Consider the following 18,844-nt stretch of genomic DNA (forward strand, 5'->3'; position numbering starts at 1 on the left):
GATGTGTGAACAGAGAATTCTGGTTTCTCATAGACTTTGCTGGTACTGCAAAACGCAGCTGAAAATTTGCAGAAAAATCTGCAGCAAAAAACGCTGAAAAACCCAACGTGTATGAACATAGCCTAAGACACCAGGCAAAGACAATACTTTGCTCCTTCCCTTTGAAGCAGAATCACTCTTAATTAAAGTCTACACAGCCATACAAACAAAGCTCAAGGAGTTCTAGGTCCATCCCTCCCAAAGTCATGTCCTCCTTTGCTTAGTGCTTCGAGGGTGTCTTATTGTACTGACAGACTCCCTTCCACTTTTGGAATTGTACTAGATCAGCAAAGAGACTGTACAGAGATTTTAGAAATTAGCTCTTTTCACTTCTTGTAATTTGGAAGTGTTAAATGAATCATTCTGCATGTCAACTGAGTGTGAAGCGGTAGGAGTGAACTATGCCGTCAAAACATGTACGATGTCTGTAATTCAATCTTCAGTTGTGTTTAGGATTGCCAAACTTTACTATACTAAAAGTATATAATGGAGAAATGAAAACAACTGAAAGTGGTGCAATAACATCAAATTTTATTATATTTTATTTATGATTTGAAAATCAACATTTTATATACTTTCGACATATAAATATCATTTTATCTGTAGTTTCAGAATTTTATTACACAATAGATTTAAAAAATGTTCACAGAAATATGCTATTTATTAGCATGAGTCCTATTATGGTGACAAGGCTGAGACCAGAAGCTTGGCCTGCAAATAAATAAAATAAAAAATCTTAATCCCAGGGAAATAATGGCACATAAAGCACTAAGAATCATTTAGTAAATTTGCTCAAATGAACATAATAATAAGACAATTTATTCCTAATATCCTTTTTTACTTTAAAGGGAATCTGTCAACAGGTTATCTGGCAGCAGTAAGATGTGGGAGCAGAGATCCTGATTCCAGCAATGTATTCAGTTTACTTGGTGCAGCAGTTGTGATTAAGCCACAGTTTTCTCTGCTGCAGATCTACCAGCTCTCTGAATGCTGAGCCCTGTGTGCATTTTTAATAATAGACAACCACACCCTCCATGAATTTGTAGGTTTGTGAGTGGTTGGTTCATCAGTATTTTGCACCTATGCTGCCCCCATCTTTATCATGGGGGCCTACTACATCCTGCTAGTGCATTAGTAATCTGATCTGGTGTTAGTAAGGCTGTTTCTTTTTCTGTGATGTTTTTTGTTTCATATTATAATCAACATTGAGAAATACATAAAAAAAACATTCTGCATTTTCCCAGGAGATCAACCAATGTTCCTCCTCCTTTAAACTGTCCTGTGTCTGGCTGTAGGACAACTGGCTGCAGCAGGAGCCTCATTTAACTGCTTTGTGTCAATTAGAGACAAGGAAATCTGCCAGTTATCTGCCAGTGGAAGAATCCTGGAAGGATGTTTTCCCAAATTTTTAAAAAGTGGGCAAAAAAGAGTGAATATTTTTAAATGAAGAAATAAGCATGATCCCTTATGTCCCTTTTCCCTCTACCATTGATACTCCATTGGTTCCCATTGATGATGATATTCCAGTCATTGGCCTCAGCTAACTTGTACTATATATGCCAACATGATTGCTAAATTCGGGCGATGGGCTACAGGGGTCACATCATTTGTTGACATGAAGTCATCTCTTCTGGTACCAATCAATACAACTAAAGTATTGCTTTTTTATTTTAAATCATTTCATAGTCCAAAAAAACTATTTAAACCCTGTGTTCACTGACAACATTTCTACAAGACTGTTACAGAAACATGCAAAATACCCTACAGACTGAGAAGCATTGCATTCATTGTTCATCTCTCCTGTTTGCTTTTACTTTTCCATTTTAAATATAGGTTTTCTATAAGGAAATTAAATCCAGAAACTTACCGACACTATCTGTTGTATCATCTTCTGGAAAAAAATCTTCTGGAAAAAAAGACAGACAGATACAGTTTAAGATAATTTTATATTTGATGACAAAGTAGGTTCTAGTAAATTGTGTTTTTTTATTCACAGAATTGAGAATAATTTGTAGCTACAATAAAATGTCAAAATACAAAACAATATATATGAGAGTATAATGTAGTAGTGAAATGTACAGTACTAAACCCATCTGGAGTGATCTTTGGAAATTCCATAAAAAAGTATGATTATAAAAATAGTGATGGTGGTAAAATCCATACTATACTAAGCTACTTGAAAAGACTTAGGGGTTAAATAAATAATTTTAGTTAATTCAAATAAAATCTCGTCATATACCAGGCAAAAATTTGTTGCCTAAATTGTGCATCTAAACATGTTGGTTAAACCTAAGTGACTGGTTTCCACCTCCGCCTTAAAGCTCAGCACCTGCGGCACATGCCCTGCCAGTCTTGACACCCAACTATGCCCATTGATAATATAAAATCTACTATACTTTAGTAAAAAAATGTACTTTCATAAACTTAAAAATTATGTAAGATTCTTTTGCCTTAACTACATCAAGAGGTAAGTTACTGTTTTCACTTGGCAAAAACTTTGGAGTAAACATCTGAACTCCACTAAGATCATTAGTGCCCTATCCGATTTTTTATAAGTAAGCATCATCCTCTGGTATATTAAGATGACAATGAATATACGAACATCCAACTTATGTACAACTCATAGTTACAAATATAAGAAGTAAATAATAAACTAATCCCTCACTACTCAACACTTCGGTCACCCAGTTTCCCACCATCTGGTCCTCTTCTTTACATCATCACATGTTACATCTCTGGCTTTTTCACTATAGGCCAGAACTTCTGGTCAAGCCTAGGCCTTGGCGGTCACTTCACTGCGTGTTGTAAGGTCGCAACATCATGATTAGTGTTGAGCGAACATGCTCGACACTGTTCGGTACTCGCCCGAGCATCACGCTACTCGGGATGTTCGGCGAGCACCGAGCATTTCCGGGTTACTCGGGCGGGAGCTCGGGTCTCCACCCTGCATGTTTGGCGCTCTTTACAGAGCCAATGAACATGCAGGGATTGCCAGCCAGTCACTGTAATGCCGGAGCCATGTTGGTTGTGGGCATTACATTGATTGGCTGGCCGCACAGCGTCACCTCGAGTATTTAAAACCGGGTGCCGCCATCTTGGACACAGACGGCTGGGATCAGACAGTGTAGGGACAGCGCTTCTGATTTAGGGAGAGATATATACTGCGAAATAGTTAGTGTAGGGTCTGTAAAGGCTGCCAGATCAAACAAACAGTCCTTCTCAGGACTAATATCCATCCCATATATCAGGCAGGCAGGCAGGCTGTATAGGAGATGCAGTGTTTATACCAGCAAATGCTGCATTACAGTCTTGTGTGCTCCTGTTGCTGAAATTGCTGGACTTAGCTCCAGGTCTCGGGGGCCAGGAAAAATCCTTTTTTTTTCATCTAAATCCTCTTTTTTTTTTCCTCCATCAAACTGTACAAATACCCGTCTTATTAACCTTTTGGTGTCCCCCTCCACCAAAAAAAAAAAAAAAAAAAAAAGTGTGTCTGTGACAGTTTCAGACACAAATATATCTGTTAAAAATAGTCTGGTGTAGGCCAGAGAAACAGAAGTGTGGTTTTGCAGTTCCACGGGTCAAACCTCTGTATTATCCACTTTTGGGCCATTTGTATCTAAAGAAAAACAGTTTGAGTGTGTCGCTCACTGTTCACCCGCAAATATATATATTTAAAAAAGTGTGGTACACCAGTAAATTATAACTGTGGTTTTGCCGTTCCACGGTAAAAAATCTCTATTAACCAGCTTTTGTTATTTTTTCCGTAAAAAGAAAACTAATAGTGTCTTCCTGATTGTTCAGATTGTTTAAAAGAGTCGGGTGTAGGCCAGAGAAATAGAACTGTGGTTTTCCTCTTCCACGGTTGTAATCTACTTTCTACTACCCTTTTTCCATTGATAGTGCGAGTGTAAGCTATTTTACTTCATTTACAATGGGCAAGGCGCGTGGCAAGGGACGTGGAACTGGACGTTCTGGTGATGGTGCGTGCAGAGGACGGGGCCGTGGCCAAGGTGAAAATGTGCCACAACCAACAGCCACATCTTCTCGCTCCCACTTCTTGACCGAATTACTAGGGAAGCACACAACAACACCACTATTGCAAACTGATCAGTGTGAACAGGTTATTAATTGGATAGCAGATAATACTTCCAGTTACCTGGGCACCACCACCTCCGGTCTGTCTTCCACACGGTCAAATCTTAGTAGCCGTGAGTCTCGACCGCATACTCCTCCTCACCCTGATGCTTATTACTCCCACCATGCCGAGTGTCGTCAGACAGCAACTGATCCCACACTTGGACACTCTGAAGAGCTGTTCACTGGTCCATTTCCAGATTTGTGCCCCTCGCCTGCTCCGCTTGAAGTGGTGGAAGAGGAGATCCCATGTAGCGATGCCCAAATATTTGAACAGCCACGGCCATAGGAAGTCGACACTGGCAATTTGTCACAAGAGGTGGACGATGACAAGACACAATTGCCAGGAAGTGAGGAGGAGGATCGTGGTGCGCAAGTGGAAGAGGAGGAGGTGGTGGATGATCTTGTAACTGACCCAACGTGGCAGGAGGACATGCAGAGTGAGGCCAGCAGCACACAGGGTGAGGGAGGCAGAGTATCCCAACAGGCAGGAAGAAGCAGTGTGGTGGCCGCACACAGAAGGCAGGCAACACTTCCCCGTAACACCAACACGAGGGACGTTGCCAGTACAACCAGTAGGTCTTCCAGAGTCTGGAATTTTTTTAAAGACTCTGCTGATAACCCCAAAAAGGCCATTTGTACCACCTGCCATGCCAGCATCAGCAGGGGTGACAAAACTACCAGCGTGACCACCACCAGCATGATCAGGCACATGGCAGTAAAGCACCCGACTTTGTGGGGCGAACCCCAGGGTCTACGACCAGTGTCAGCGGGTGTCACCACAGCTTCTTCCGCTGTTGTGCATGCAATAAAACCCCCTGTTGTGTGTACAAGGCAATTCCCTGTGCATACTGCATGCAAAGATGCCCCCTCCTCTCAGTCTTCACTTGTTATGGCAGTTTCTCAAGAAACAGCATCAACGTCCACGTCCACGTCCCACCGCAGCGTTCAATTGTCCATATCCCAGACCTTTGAACGAAAGCGGAAATTCGCAGCTAACATCCCACAGGCCACAGTCCTAAATTTGCACATTTCACGACTGCTTACGTTGGAAATGCTGCCTTTTAGGCTGGTGGAGACGGAATCCGTCCTCAACCTTATGGCGGTGGCCGTCCCTCGGTACTCGTTCCCCAGCCGACACTATTTTGCCCGGTGTGCCATCCCCGCACTACACAAGCACGTGTCCCAAAACATCTGCCGTGCCCTCAACAACGCAGTTACTGGGAGAGTCCACCTGACAACGGACAGGTGGACGAGTGCTTGTGGCCAGGGACGGTACATCTCCCTGACGGCACACTGGGTAAACATAGTGGAAGCTGGGACCCAGTCGGACCTTGGGACGGAACACATCCTCCCCACACCAAGGATTGCGGGCCCTATGTCAGTCAGAGCTGCCCCCACAGTGTACAGCTCCTGTGCATCATCCTCCTCCTCCTCATGTTCAGCCTCCATCTCAGATATCACCACATCAGTTTTAAGCTGGAAGCACTGCTGTACTGCCTCCGCCAAGCGGCAACAGGCTGTGCTGAAACTCATAAGCTTAGGTGAGAAACCTCACACTGCTTGTGAGTTGTGGACAGCTGTGAAAGAGCAGGCAGATCTGTGGCTGAAACCGCTGAACCTACATCCAGGCATGGTCGTGTGTGACAATGGCCGTAACCTGGTGGCGGCTCTGAGGCGAGGCGAGATCACACACGTTCCATGCCTGGCTCATGTGCTTAACCTCGTGGTTCAGCGGTTTCTTAAATCGTACCCCAAGTTGTCAGATCTGCTTGTCAAAGTACGCCACCTGTCAGCTCATTTTCGCAAGTCGGCTACAGCGTCCGCCGCCCTTGCTGTGTTGCAGCAGCGTTTGTAGCTTCCGTCACACTGACTGGTGTGTGATGTCCCCACACGTTGGAACTCTACCCTCCACATGTTGCAAAGGATTTGTGAGCAGAACAGAGCAGTTGTGGAGTACCAGCTGCAACAAGGCCGTCGATATTCATGTCAGATTCCACACATAAGACCTCAGGAGTGGAACTGGATGTTTAACATATGTACCATCTTGACAAACTTTGAGGAGTCCACCAAGATGGTGAGTGGCGATGACGCCATCATTAGCGTCAGCATTCCACTTGTCTGTCTTTTGCAATGCTCTCTGCAGAGAATTAAAGAGGAGACATTGCAGCCAGAGTATGATGAGAAGGATCAAGAAGCCGTAGCGGTCGATTACACACAGCCCAACCTCATCTCATCCCAATGTGCATTGGGTGACAATGAGGGAGAGGAGGAGGAGGAGGAAGAACAGGAGCTGGTACAACTGTCATACTGACATTTCAGCGTGGGTGGCCTGAGGACAGGGGGGAGGAGGAGGAGGAGGAGGAGAGCATGGTTAGTCGTCATCTTGGTGAGGACACGGAAGTCTTGCCCATTACCAGTCTGGCACGCATGGCTGACTTTATGCTACGCTGCCTTAACCGTGACCCTCGCATTGTCAAAATGTTGGGTGACAGTCATTACTGGTTGGTGACACTTTTAGACCCCCGCTGCAAGGAGAACTTTCACTCTCTTATTCCGGAGGTGGAGAGGTCTACAAAAATGGGGCAGTACCAGAAGGCCCTTGCTGCAGAACTGTTAAAAAAATTCCCATCTGAACACGCTAGCGGCAGAGGTCACAGTTCGTTGCCCAATCAAGGCGTACATGCGAGAGAGACGCAACTCAAATTCAGCAGAGGCAGGGGAACACTGTCAACGTTCTGGGACAGTTTTCTCAGACTCTCCCTTCGGACAGACACTGAGGCGCGGGGTACTCTCACAAGGAGTGTAAAGTTTCAAAAGATGATGAGGGAGTACCTTGCTGACCGTACCAGCATCCTCCGTGATTCCTCTGTGCCTTTTAATTATTGGGTATCCAAGCAGGACACTTGGATGAACTCGCTCTGTACGCCTTGGAGGTCCTGGCCTGCCCTGTCGCTAGCGTCTTATCGGAGCGTGTTTTTAGTGCCGCTGGGGGAATTATAACTGATAAGCGCACTCGCATGTCAAGTGACAATGCTGACAAGCTGACCCTTATCAAAATGAACAAGGGCTGTATTGGGCCAGACTTCTCATCACCACCAAATGACAGCAGAGTAACATAAAGTCAGATCCACTGTGTTATTTCGGGAGGTGTATTCACATGCACCGCTTCACACCCAGACATGGGTCTACGCTTCCTCATTTCGGCTGTTTTATGTTCTTCTCCTTCTCCTCAGCCTCCACCACCACTATACCACCAGGGTGACCGTGGTCCGTGTTGCCATTATTGAAAGTTCCTCCGTCCTTATTTTTGTCAGCTTTTGCTTAGAAGGTATAAGCTAAGACTGTGGGAGACCCACTCCTCAATAATGGGAATAATATTTTTAAGATGCTGTACTTTATGGCTCTTGTAAGGGGCATTAAAACCGTCTTGTTAAGCTACTGCGACCTCCACCACTTTTCCAAGGGGCATTAAAACTGTCTTGTTAAGCTACTGGGACTTCCATGTCTCCTCCAAGGGGCATTAAAACCGTCTTGTTAAGCTACTGCGACCTCCACCACTTTTCCAAGGGGCATTAAAACCGTCTTGTTAAGCTACTGCGACCTCCACGTCTCTTCCGAGGGGCATTAAAACCGTCTTGTTAAGCTACTGCGACCTCCACCACTTTTCCAAGGGGCATTAAAACCGTCTTGTTAAGCTACTGCGACCTCCACGTCTCTTCCGAGGGGCATTAAAAGCGTCTTGTTAAACCACTCTGAACTCCACAGCTCTTCCAAGGGGCATTGAAATGTTGTTTTTAATTAACTCTAACTTCCACGACTCTTCGAACGGGCATTGCATTTCCTCCTAATTTTTGGCAGCTTTTGCTTGGAAGGCATAAGCAAAGACTATGGGAGACTCACTCCACAATAATGGGAATAATGTTTGTAATATGCTGTACTGCATGGCTCTTGTAAGGGGCATTGCAAGTTCCTCCGTCCTAATTTTTGGCAGCTTTTGCTTGGAAGGCATAAGCAAAGACTATGGGAGACCCACTCCCCAATAATGGGAATAATGTTTGTAATATGCTGTACTGCATGGCTCTTGTAAGGAGCATTGCAAGTTCCTCCGTCCTAATTGTTGGCAGCTTTTGCTTGGAAGGCATAGGCAAAGACTATGGGAGACCCACTCCCCAATAATGGGAATAATGTTTTTAAGATGCTGTACTGTATGGCTCTTGTAAGGGGCATTAAAACCGTCTTGTTAAGCTACTGGGGCCTCCACGTCTCTTCCAAGAGGCATTCAAACCGTCTTGTTAAGCTACTGTGACCTCCACGTCTCTTCAAAGGGGCATTAAAAGCATCTTCTTAAACCACTCTGAACTCCACAGCTCTTCCAAGGGGCATTGAAATGTTGTTTTTAATTACCTCTAACCTCCACGACTCTTCCAACGGGCATTGCATTTCCTCCTAATTTTAGTCAGCTTTTGCTTTTCAATGCAAAGGCGAAAACTAAGGGAGACCCACTTCCCAAAATTGGGTATAAGGTTTTTAGTATGCTGTAATCCACGTCTGTTTCAAGGGGCATTGCAGTTCCTCATAATTTTTGGAAAGCATTCCATTCACTGCTTAGGGCAACAGTGTACAGGAGAGCTAGTTGCTATAAATGGAAAAAAACAGTTTAGTTAAGGCCCTCTGACCTCCATGTCATTTCCAAGGGTGTTTGGAGTGCCTCGAAATTTTTGGCAGGCATTGCACTCACTGTATGCCCTATAACTGTGTTGCCGAACCGCTCCTTTTGGTACAGAAACATATCCTACAATACATATGTGGTTGACTGGCCTGATATTGATGTTAATGGTCCCTGTTCCTCCTGCTCTTTCTCCTTTGCCACCACCTCTTCCATCATTCATCACCTGAAGCTTTGTTTTAATGGGAGTCATAGAATGGGGATAGTAGCAGGAAAACATCCAGCAATCCTCGGAGGAGGTAGGATATGCGCCAAAACGCTGATCACCTCAGGCCTAGCCACTACTACATACATGCGCTTGCATTCCAAGAAAACAAAGCAGATGCTAACTTCTGTCATCATCATCATGCTCCTCACCTTGGCACTCTCAACTCCCCTGATGGAGAAGCCAGGACCCACCGGAGGAGTCAGGTTGGTTCTCTGGTGTGCTCGTCCAATGCTGCCCTAAAGCAGGCCAGGCTAAGAAAAGTGTGTGGGAAGGTGACAGGAGAAATAGGGGCGGCTGGGGATCGTTTATGGACACCCGGCCGCCCCCAGGTGGCTGGGGACCGTGTGTAGACACCCGGCCGCGGGGCGGCTGGGGACCGAGCGTGGACACCCGGCCGCCGGGCGGCTGGGGACTGAGTATGGATACCTTGCTGCCGAAGCAGCCATGAGGTAGTGGCCAGCTTCGACCTCCTCCAAACTAAAAGGCCCCATTTCAAGTGCAAGCTAGCAGTATGAAATTGCAGCCTGGGGGTGGGTGGGTGGCAGGCTGCACACTTACGCTTGCATTCCAAGAAAACAAAGCAGATGCTAACTTCTATCATCATCATCATGCTCCTCACCTTGGCACTCTCAACTCCCCTGATGGAGAAGCCAGGGCCCACCAGAGGAGCAGGCCAGGCTAAGAAAAGTGTGGGGAAGGTTACCGGGACAAATAGTGGCGGCTGGGGACTGAGTATGGAGACCTCGCCGGCGACGCAGCCATGAGATAGTGGCCTGCTTCGGCCTCCTCCAAACTAAAAGGCCCCATTTCAAGTGCAAGCTAGCAGTATAGTATTGCAGCCTGCGGGTGGGTGGGTGGTTGGCTGCATATTTGCGCTTGCATTGCAAGGAATGGGGGAGGTGCAATTGAACACTGCCCTGGGACAAGGACTTGCACTGGGATAGTTGCAAGTCTGCATCTTCTGATGCGGCAAGGATCACTTCTGATGGGCACACTTTTATGCAGTGACCTGGGTGTCAGAGATGCTTCCAGGGGTCTTCCCCATGCTGTTTCCATGTATTTTCAGCACTGTGTGCATGTGTCACACAGCACATGGCCAGATAAGGTTGTAAAATGTTAAAATGACATTTCCTGGTGAATGCATTTGTCATGGTTGAAAGCAATACAAAACTGCAAAAACGCATAAAAAATGCTACTTGTGAACATAGCCCAAGGTGTGGAGGAGTATTTTTTTTTTGGTTATTTATTTTACCTTATACACAAGTATTTACCCTGGAAAGGAACTTCCTTAACATATTTCACAGGAAAGCAGTTTCAGTTTCGTTTTTGAACGTTTTATTATGAGCCCGTTAAAGTGGCTTAATACCTCTGACCACGTTGTTGACAGCAGTGACCTGGGGGTCAGAAATGCTTCCTGGGGCGATCCCCATGCTGTCCCCATGTCATTTGAGCACTGTCACTATCGTTTTGGGCACTTTTTAGGCTTTCTACCGACTGCCGGGGGTGCAGCCGTAAAAATGCTCGGGTCTCCCATAGACTAACATTGGGCTCGTTGCTCGGGTCGAGCACCTGAGTATCACGGCTCAACACGTGCTCGCTCAACACTAATCATGATGTCACAATGTGCGTCTTGAGATTAGGACGTGCAGTGACTTCTGACACCTGGATGCGGCTGAAAGTCCTGGCCTACAGTAAAGAGACCAGAGATGTGGCACATAGTGGCTTATAGAAAAGAACCAGACAGTGAGCAGCAGGGCGGCTGAAGAGGTGAGCGATGAGGTGAGTATTAGTTTTTGGGTTTATTTTGCCAGCCCTGCACCTGCTCCAATCTACATATAAAATCAAGTTTTGAACAGACTTGCAGAACCTATCTAATCTGAAGACTGCCTATACTTATCTAATGGATTTGGTACAGATATGAGGCATCACAGCATACCTGAAAGATATATTGGTCCAAGGGTTAAAGATCCTTGGATTTCATCAGCGTCATTAGCGGATCTAGAGCCAGAGCAAGACTGTAAGAAAACAGAATTAGATGTTAGCATTTCTGGGAAAGCTTAGGGATAACATTCCACAACCTCAGATTCTAACATGTCTAGCTCTACACGTGATATGGGAGGTTCAAGTGTGGTCTGGGCTCATGGGCAATGTAGGACATTGTCATTAACAACCAACTCATTTTTTTAATGGAGAGATTTTGGAATAAACCACTGACAAATCATTCTGGACAAAGATTTGGGCATGTTTCAGTGCAAAATACCTACGCCCTTCAAAGAATTTTGCGGCTGGTGTAATAACCTATGTCTGATGGCTACCGCTATATGACACCTGTTACCGGCCTTTGACAGACATATACAGTGGGAACTCCAGTGACAAAATTATGTATATAAAGGCAGTTATCACTGTAGATTTCCTGTGACATACTTCAGAGAGAGTCACTTTGCCCTTCATAAAATGGCAGGCATCGGTGAAACGGGTCTCTCCTTACTCCTTCTATCAACAAGTTCAGCAGGACAGTGACAAGTTCATGGCTGCCAAATGCCCCCTGGAGGAGTCCTTCTATAAGGAGGAGTCCTGATTAGTGATGAGCGAGTATGTTCTGTTAACCCTTTCGGCAAGCATGCTCGTGCGAACACCGAGTATCTTCAGCGTGCCCGGGTGTTATGTTTCAGTCTCTCTGTGTGCATGATTTGCGACTGTTTGACAGCTTTAATATATGTGAGGAATGCCGAATGAGGAATGTGAGGAATGAAGAAACAGACATTCCTCACATGTATTAAAGCTGTCAAACAGTCGCAAATCATGCACACAGAGAGACTGAAACATAACACCCGGGCACGATGAAGATACTTGGTGTTCGCCCGAGCATGCTCGCCGAAAGGGTTAACAGAACATACTTGCTCATCACTAGTCCTGATTGATACATGCAAATGCATATTTATATAGACATTGGGTTCAATTTTATAGGAGACCAATAACTCAGCAATTGTAAAGAAATACTTACAGGCGCACACGACCCGGAGCAGAGTCTGACTCCGCAGTGGAGGTATACATAGCTGTAATCCCCTACAAATTTAAACATTTGTATATAGAACTTCCCAAAAGGGCTAACACCATTTTGAAGTATGACTATTGTATCGTCTCTTGGGTTACGACATCTGTAAGATAATATTAGCATACTAAGTGTTACTACAGTATATACAGTAGAAGCGTGAAACAATAAGTAAATACAACTAAGTAAAGAAGAAGTTCAGAAGTTTCAGTAATTTTCAACATTACTCCTGTAGAGTACTAGCCATAATTTCTGCTAATGGATCCCTAAATGCAGGCATGGCGAAGTAGATGTTCCCCAATATCCCTGCACATTTATTATACGGTAGTTGACATTACTTTCCAGAGAAATGCTATGAAAGGCCATTTGGTGTAAACTATGAGGAAAGTTTATGTCAAGTTCTGGTGTATGGAACTAAACTATACCCAAGAGATGCTGACTGTGATACCCTGCAGGCATAGTGCTGTAGCAGCAGCAACCAGAGCTTTCTCTGATCAATGCAGTTTAACCATTTAAATGCTGCTGTCAATCAATGATAATGGCATTTAAATAGCCCAATCGACAGAGCGCATATTCTTTTGGTCCCATCGTCCCCTATGACTTATGGATTGTGATGGCAGTCGGAAACCTGCTTAATGCCCCCCATGGCTACCATATTTGTCCTCCTGTGAAGCTCAAGCTGAGGCTCTACTACTTAGGAGAACATAGTTTTGTCTATATACTGCAATTTTGTGATATTGCAATTTGTAGAGAAAGTGAGCAGGTTCAAGTCTCCTTGGAAGGCTAAAAAAAGGTAAAAAAAAACAAAGTTTTAAAAATATATACAAAATATATAAATATTTGAATCACCCCTTTTTCTCTCCCATTAAAAATAAATGAAAAAGAAGTTAATAAATATATTCGGCATGACCACGGTTGTAAAAGCTCCATCTATCAAAATATATACCGTAATCAACTAATCCGAACAAAGTGCGATATTTTTCGTTTTGTTCCAGCACCTTTCAAAAAATGTAGTAAAAAAGCAATTAAAATGTCATATCTTTCAAAATGCAATCATTAAAATCATCAGCTTGCCATGTCAAATACCAAGCCCTCATGCAGCTCCATCAATGGAAAAAATATATATATATATTTTTACAAAATTAAAATGTTTTTTTCATTACTTCAGTTAAAGAAAACTACACATGTTTAAAGCGTAAGTAAACTTTTGTTACTTTTTGAGGTATTTTGCATGCCTTTAAAAGTTCTCTAATCATAAGGGAGTTTTGGGGGTGAACCCTGTGATTCTTATTGATTGATTTATTAAGGAGCTGAGACCTTCTGGTCTGCAGATTTAGAGATTGGTGGGAATCTCGGGAACAAGGCTCCCACAGATCTCCAGGGCTTTTAAGAGGCTATAGTATATATAAAAAATAACAATAAAAATGTAGTTATGGTGTAAGCATTTTTAATAATCATCACTATTATTAAGGTGTTTCTTCAACCACAAAACATTAAGAGATGGTTCTTCTGCTACATAAGAAGATGCCAGTATTATAAATGGTCTATCGTAGGTGGAGGATACTATTCTAAATTTTGCATTGAGTCAAAGGGTCTTGAAGTTGAACCTCTTCTCAAGACAAAAGATTGCAATAAACCTCATTTTGTATTCTTAGACAGGCAAGGTTCAAAGAATCTGGATTTTCCTTGTAGCCGTGATATAAATGTGGAACCATCATTTACATAATATATATGGAATTTTGGGCACATGCAGATGACCATATTATTGGTCCAAGTGCGATCAGACCAAATATAGGATCGCACTCATATCACCTATATCAATGGATGGCAACCAACTATATCCCCCATCCCATTCTTACACTGACTGTCATTTCAATTATTATACACCAGTTTTCTCCCTAAAGATACCAATAAAAATGATTCCATCTAAGACAAAACAGTATGGAGTTAAGTATTCTGAATATGATCTTACTTATTTTGAATGATGTCATATCTCTTGGAGTCATAGAAATTGTTGGTCGGCGTGCTCCAGCAATTGACCATCAGAAGACTATAGGCTTGGATAGGGTTTACAATGTAGACTCCTACATATAAATTAGATGTTGTTGAGAGCTTAACTTCTGAAGAATTATATGGAGTTGTGTAGCTAATGTTCGTGTAGATCGACATCTTCACCTCAAATGAGCCGATGTTTTCAATGGGTATATAGGTGATGCTATCAGGATGAAAAGAAAGTTTTCAAATGGTTAGTCTTACGCATATTCAATGTCATAGACTTGGTAATGGTGATGCTAGAATGTATGTCACATAACTGTTGGGGCAATGATTGAATGTAGCCGTTATATTATTACTATGCTGTTTTTTATTAAACTTTTAGACAACATTAAAGGGATTGTTACTATGCCTGATGAAGAGACTTGAGTAGTCTCGTATGCTTGCAACCTGTTACTATCTTTTCAGTTAGGCATTAAAAGGTATCAACCACTGAGGACTCTCAAATCTAAAGGGATTGTGTGACCAGCTTTTTGCTATGTAATTTGAGAGCAGCATGATTTAGGGGCAGATATGCCTATTCCGGCAATGTATCACTTTCTGTGCTGCTTGCTGTGATTTTCATAAAATCCTTGTTTTATCTGCTGCAGATCTAGCAGTTTTCTGAATGCTAGGCTCTGTATAACCTCACTGATTGGCAACTTTCTGTGTACGCTGTGCTGCCAATCAGTGGTGGGGGCTGGGTTACACAGAGCAAGAGGACTACATGGCATAAGTCAACTAGTTCTCTAGCGATAAGCTCCTGCCGATAAAACACTGATTTTATTGAAAATGCAACAAACAGGGCAATAAGTGACACATCACTCGAATTGGGGTCTCAGTCTCAACATCGTTCTGCTCTCAGATTACATAGCAAATACCTAGTGACAGATTCCCTTTAAGGAAGATTGATTTTCCTGTTACCACTATCAAAAATATAACATATGTGTAACATAATGGTGTGTCAAATTGTTTCTGGACTACAAGAAAATCCGAACTCTCTCACAAATAAAAAGGTTAGGAACATGGAGAAACATTTATACTGCACCTCACATCAGGTCGTAAATGTTCTGGAAGTGTGACATTGTAGTTGAGGGGATACGAACAGGTCACGTTAATGACATATTGATACCGGTAAATAATTCCTCCTGGTGGAAGGAAAATCTGATTTTTGTATACTGCATAATCTTCGTTGTCCTACAAAATATATCAGATGTTATCAGAGGAAGAGTCAGGAATATAACTTACCTTTCATATTACCCTCTAATATTATCAATATGAGAACAGATATTGAAACTGTATTATTGGGTGGCCTAAATTCATATACTAAATGTAGGCCTAATAAAATAACATAAATCCCAAATCGTTCAACTTTTTAAACTTTTTTAAGCTCCACTTTAAAGCACTCCCAAACAGCATCTCTTATGTAAATTTTCATAAATCATAATCATGTTATATTCCATTTTGTGGGACAGTCTGACAAATAATGGAGATGGAAATCACAGCTGGACAGATGTGTCCTTCTGAGATGACCAGCTTTGGAATAAAACATGGGTACATTGCTGGAAAAGGAAAAAAAAAAAAACTCTTTAAATCTCTTAGTTTGCGAGTGTGAACGAGCTGCGTGTGTCCGGAGCGTAAATGCGAACGAAAGTAAGTGTGTGACTTGTTTTTCAGTGAAGAGGTATTGGGAATCCTGCAGAAAATACCTGTGTGAATTGCGGTGAGTGGCTGCATTGTGACCTGCTGAGTGCTTTTCTACCTGTTTAGATTTATTGGGCTTTTTAAAATCTATTTTCTCACTACAGTTTTAGTTTCTGAGTTTACTACCTGTGTATTTAAGGGTTAACTACATTGCACTAAAATCCTGAGGTGTAGATTTACTCACAAGAGGTTAATTAAGGGGAAGGGGTCATAATTAAGGGTTTATAAGGGGCAGCTGGTTGGGCATCAAGTCCTTTGGAAGTGCATTGAGGTGAAGGGTACATTGCTGGAAAAGGAAAAAAAAAAACTCTTTAAATCTCTTAGTTTGCGAGTGTGAACGAGCTGCGTGTGTCCGGAGCGTAAGTGCGAACGAAAGTAAGTGTGTGACTTGTTTTTCAGTGAAGAGGTATTGGGAATCCTGCAGAAAATACCTGTGTGAATTGCGGTGAGTGGCTGCATTGTGACCTGCTGAGTGCTTTTCTACCTGTTTAGATTTATTGGGCTTTTTAAAATCTATTTTCTCGCTACAGTTTTAGTTTCTGAGTTTACTACCTGTGTATTTAAGGGTTAACTACATTGCACTAAAATCCTGAGGTGTAGATTTACTCACAAGGGGTTAATTAAGGGGAAGGGGTCATAATTAAGGGTTTATAAGGGGCAGCTGGTTGGGCATCAAGTCCTTTGGAAGTGCATTGAGGTGAAGGGTACATTGCTGGAAAAGGAAAAAAAAAAAAACTCTTTAAATCTCTTAGTTTGCGAGTGTGAACGAGCTGCGTGTGTCCGGAGCGTAAGTGCGAACGAAAGTAAGTGTGTGACTTGTTTTTCAGTGACTTTGGATTCAGGGAGTTTGGAAGGGAGGACTTAGGACTGAATTGCTGACTGTATTTCATTCTTCTTTACTTTACTTTTTACTTAATTAATCCACCTGACCTACTTAGCTGATTCCCCCGTCCATACTTGATACTTAATTGATCCCCTGTCCATACTTAACTGATCCCCCGCCGATATCTAATTGATACACTTGCACATCCCTAATTGATCCCCGTCCATACACCTATATATAAATAATTGTGTTTCGTACTTGTATATATATATACTGACTGTATCCCCATATTTAGAATGACGTCCATGTTGGCCGGAGCCGTGCAGTGTACATCTTGCGCAATGTATGCATTCTGTGAGCAACCGCTCGAGGATCCATACTGCTGCGTGAGATGTGAGCATATCGTGCACTTGGAAGCCCAAATTCTGGATCTAAGTGCTCAGATAGCGATACTGAGGAGCATCAACAACATGGAACGGAGTTTGCTGCTCACCGAGCAGACACTCAATGGGTCAATACTGGGGGTGGAGCATAGAGGGGAAGTGCAGGCTGAACAGGCAGGGAGCTGGATAACAGTTAGGAGGGATAGAGGGAAGAAGTATAGGAAGGCTGGTTCAGAACCGGCATTATTGGAGCACGACAGATCCTCTGACCGCCGGGGGAGTGTATGCTCCAGTAATGAGGGGGAGGGGGGAAGTGTAGGGCAGGCAAGACAGGTTCTGGTAGTGGGTGACTCTATTATTAGGGGGGCAGACAGGGCAATCTGTCACAAAGACCGGGATCGCCGAACGGTGTGCTGCCTCCCTGGCGCTCGAGTCCGGCACATCGCGGATCGGGTTGACAGGTTACTGGGTGGGGCTGGCGAAGACCCAGCGGTCATGGTCCACATCGGCACCAATGACAAAGTGAGTGGTAGATGGAGGGTCCTTAAAAATGATTTCAGGGACCTAGGTAGAAAGCTTAGGGCAAGGACCTCCAAGGTAGTTTTCTCAGAAATACTTCCAATCCCGCGAGCCACACAGGAGCGCCAACGGGAGGTTAGGGGGGTGAATAAGTGGCTAAAGAGTTGGTGCAAGGCAGAAGGGTTTGGGTTCATGGAGAACTGGGCCGACTTTGCGGTCGGCTACAGGCTCTACCGTAGGGACGGGCTGCACCTCAATGGGGAGGGTGCAGCGGTGCTGGGGAAGAAGATGGCTAATAGGTTGGAGGAGTTTTTAAACTAGAGACGGGGGGGAACCAAGGAAATAGCTGGGATGTGAGGCAAGCAAGGGGGAAGGGGAGAAGTGAATATAATGAGGGTGGAGAGGGGGGTGGGGATAGTACAGTTAGATCGTTAGAGAAGAATAGGATGCTAAATAACCCCAAAGTTTTATCTTGCATGCTGACCAACGCAAGAAGCCTGACCAATAAGGCGGATGAGCTGCGGGCGCTTATATCGGAGGAGAGGTATGACATCGTAGGTATAACAGAGACTTGGCTAGACGATAGCTACGACTGGGCGGTAAATTTATTAGATTATAGTTTATTTAGAAGGGACCGGAAACAGGGGAAAGGCGGAGGAGTCTGCTTATATGTAAAGTCATGTCTAAAACCCAGACTAAGGGAAGATATAGGAGAGGGAGAAGAGTGGGTCGAGTCCATGTGGGTAGAGATAGAGGGGGCAAAAAATAATAATAAAATATTACTGGGGGTCTGCTATAAGCCACCAAATATAACAGAGGAGAATGAGAATCTGCTATTAGGACAAATAGACAAAGTAGCAAAACATAATGAAGTGATTGTTATGGGGGACTTCAACTACCCGGATATTGACTGGGAAACAGAAACCTGTAGATCTCAGAAAGGAAAAAGGTTCTTGACAAATATTAAGGATAATTATCTCTCCCAACTAGTGCAGGAACCAACGAGAGGGAAGGCCGTGTTGGACTTAATATTGACTAATAGGCCTGATAGAATAACTGAGGTACAGATAGGGGGGCACCTAGGTAATAGCGACCATAATATTATCGACTTCAAAATGCCCTTCAGTAGGGTTATCAATAAGGGAACAACAAAAACATTAAACTTTAGGAGGGCGAAGTTTGATCAGCTGAAAGAAAGCCTTCAACTTATTGACTGGGACAA

General features: G+C 43.6%; 1 protein-coding gene across 3 annotated transcripts in view; it reads right to left on the reverse strand.

Moving 5' to 3' along the window:
* Window positions 1-550: 550 nt before the first annotated feature.
* LOC141162007 (uromodulin-like) overlaps window positions 551-18,844 on the reverse strand; it is a 35,510-nt gene continuing 17,216 nt past the window's right edge. For 2 of the 3 annotated variants that reach the window (XM_073647618.1, XM_073647616.1), the window contains 6 exons: window positions 15,242-15,390; window positions 14,135-14,377; window positions 12,115-12,268; window positions 11,047-11,125; window positions 1,907-1,945; window positions 551-750 (listed from right to left, as the gene is read on the reverse strand). In XM_073647618.1, coding sequence (XP_073503719.1) covers window positions 683-750; window positions 1,907-1,945; window positions 11,047-11,125; window positions 12,115-12,268; window positions 14,135-14,377; window positions 15,242-15,390 — 732 coding nt within the window. In that variant the 3' untranslated portion in view covers window positions 551-682. The remainder of the gene's footprint in view (window positions 751-1,906; window positions 1,946-11,046; window positions 11,126-12,114; window positions 12,269-14,134; window positions 14,378-15,241; window positions 15,391-18,844) is intronic. The other variant, XM_073647617.1, reaches the window with a different exon arrangement.

Source organism: Phyllobates terribilis, unplaced genomic scaffold, assembly GCF_046119375.1.
Source record: "Phyllobates terribilis strain yellow unplaced genomic scaffold, ASM4611937v1 Scaffold_9__5_contigs__length_417890890, whole genome shotgun sequence".
Taxonomy (NCBI): domain Eukaryota; kingdom Metazoa; phylum Chordata; class Amphibia; order Anura; family Dendrobatidae; genus Phyllobates; species Phyllobates terribilis.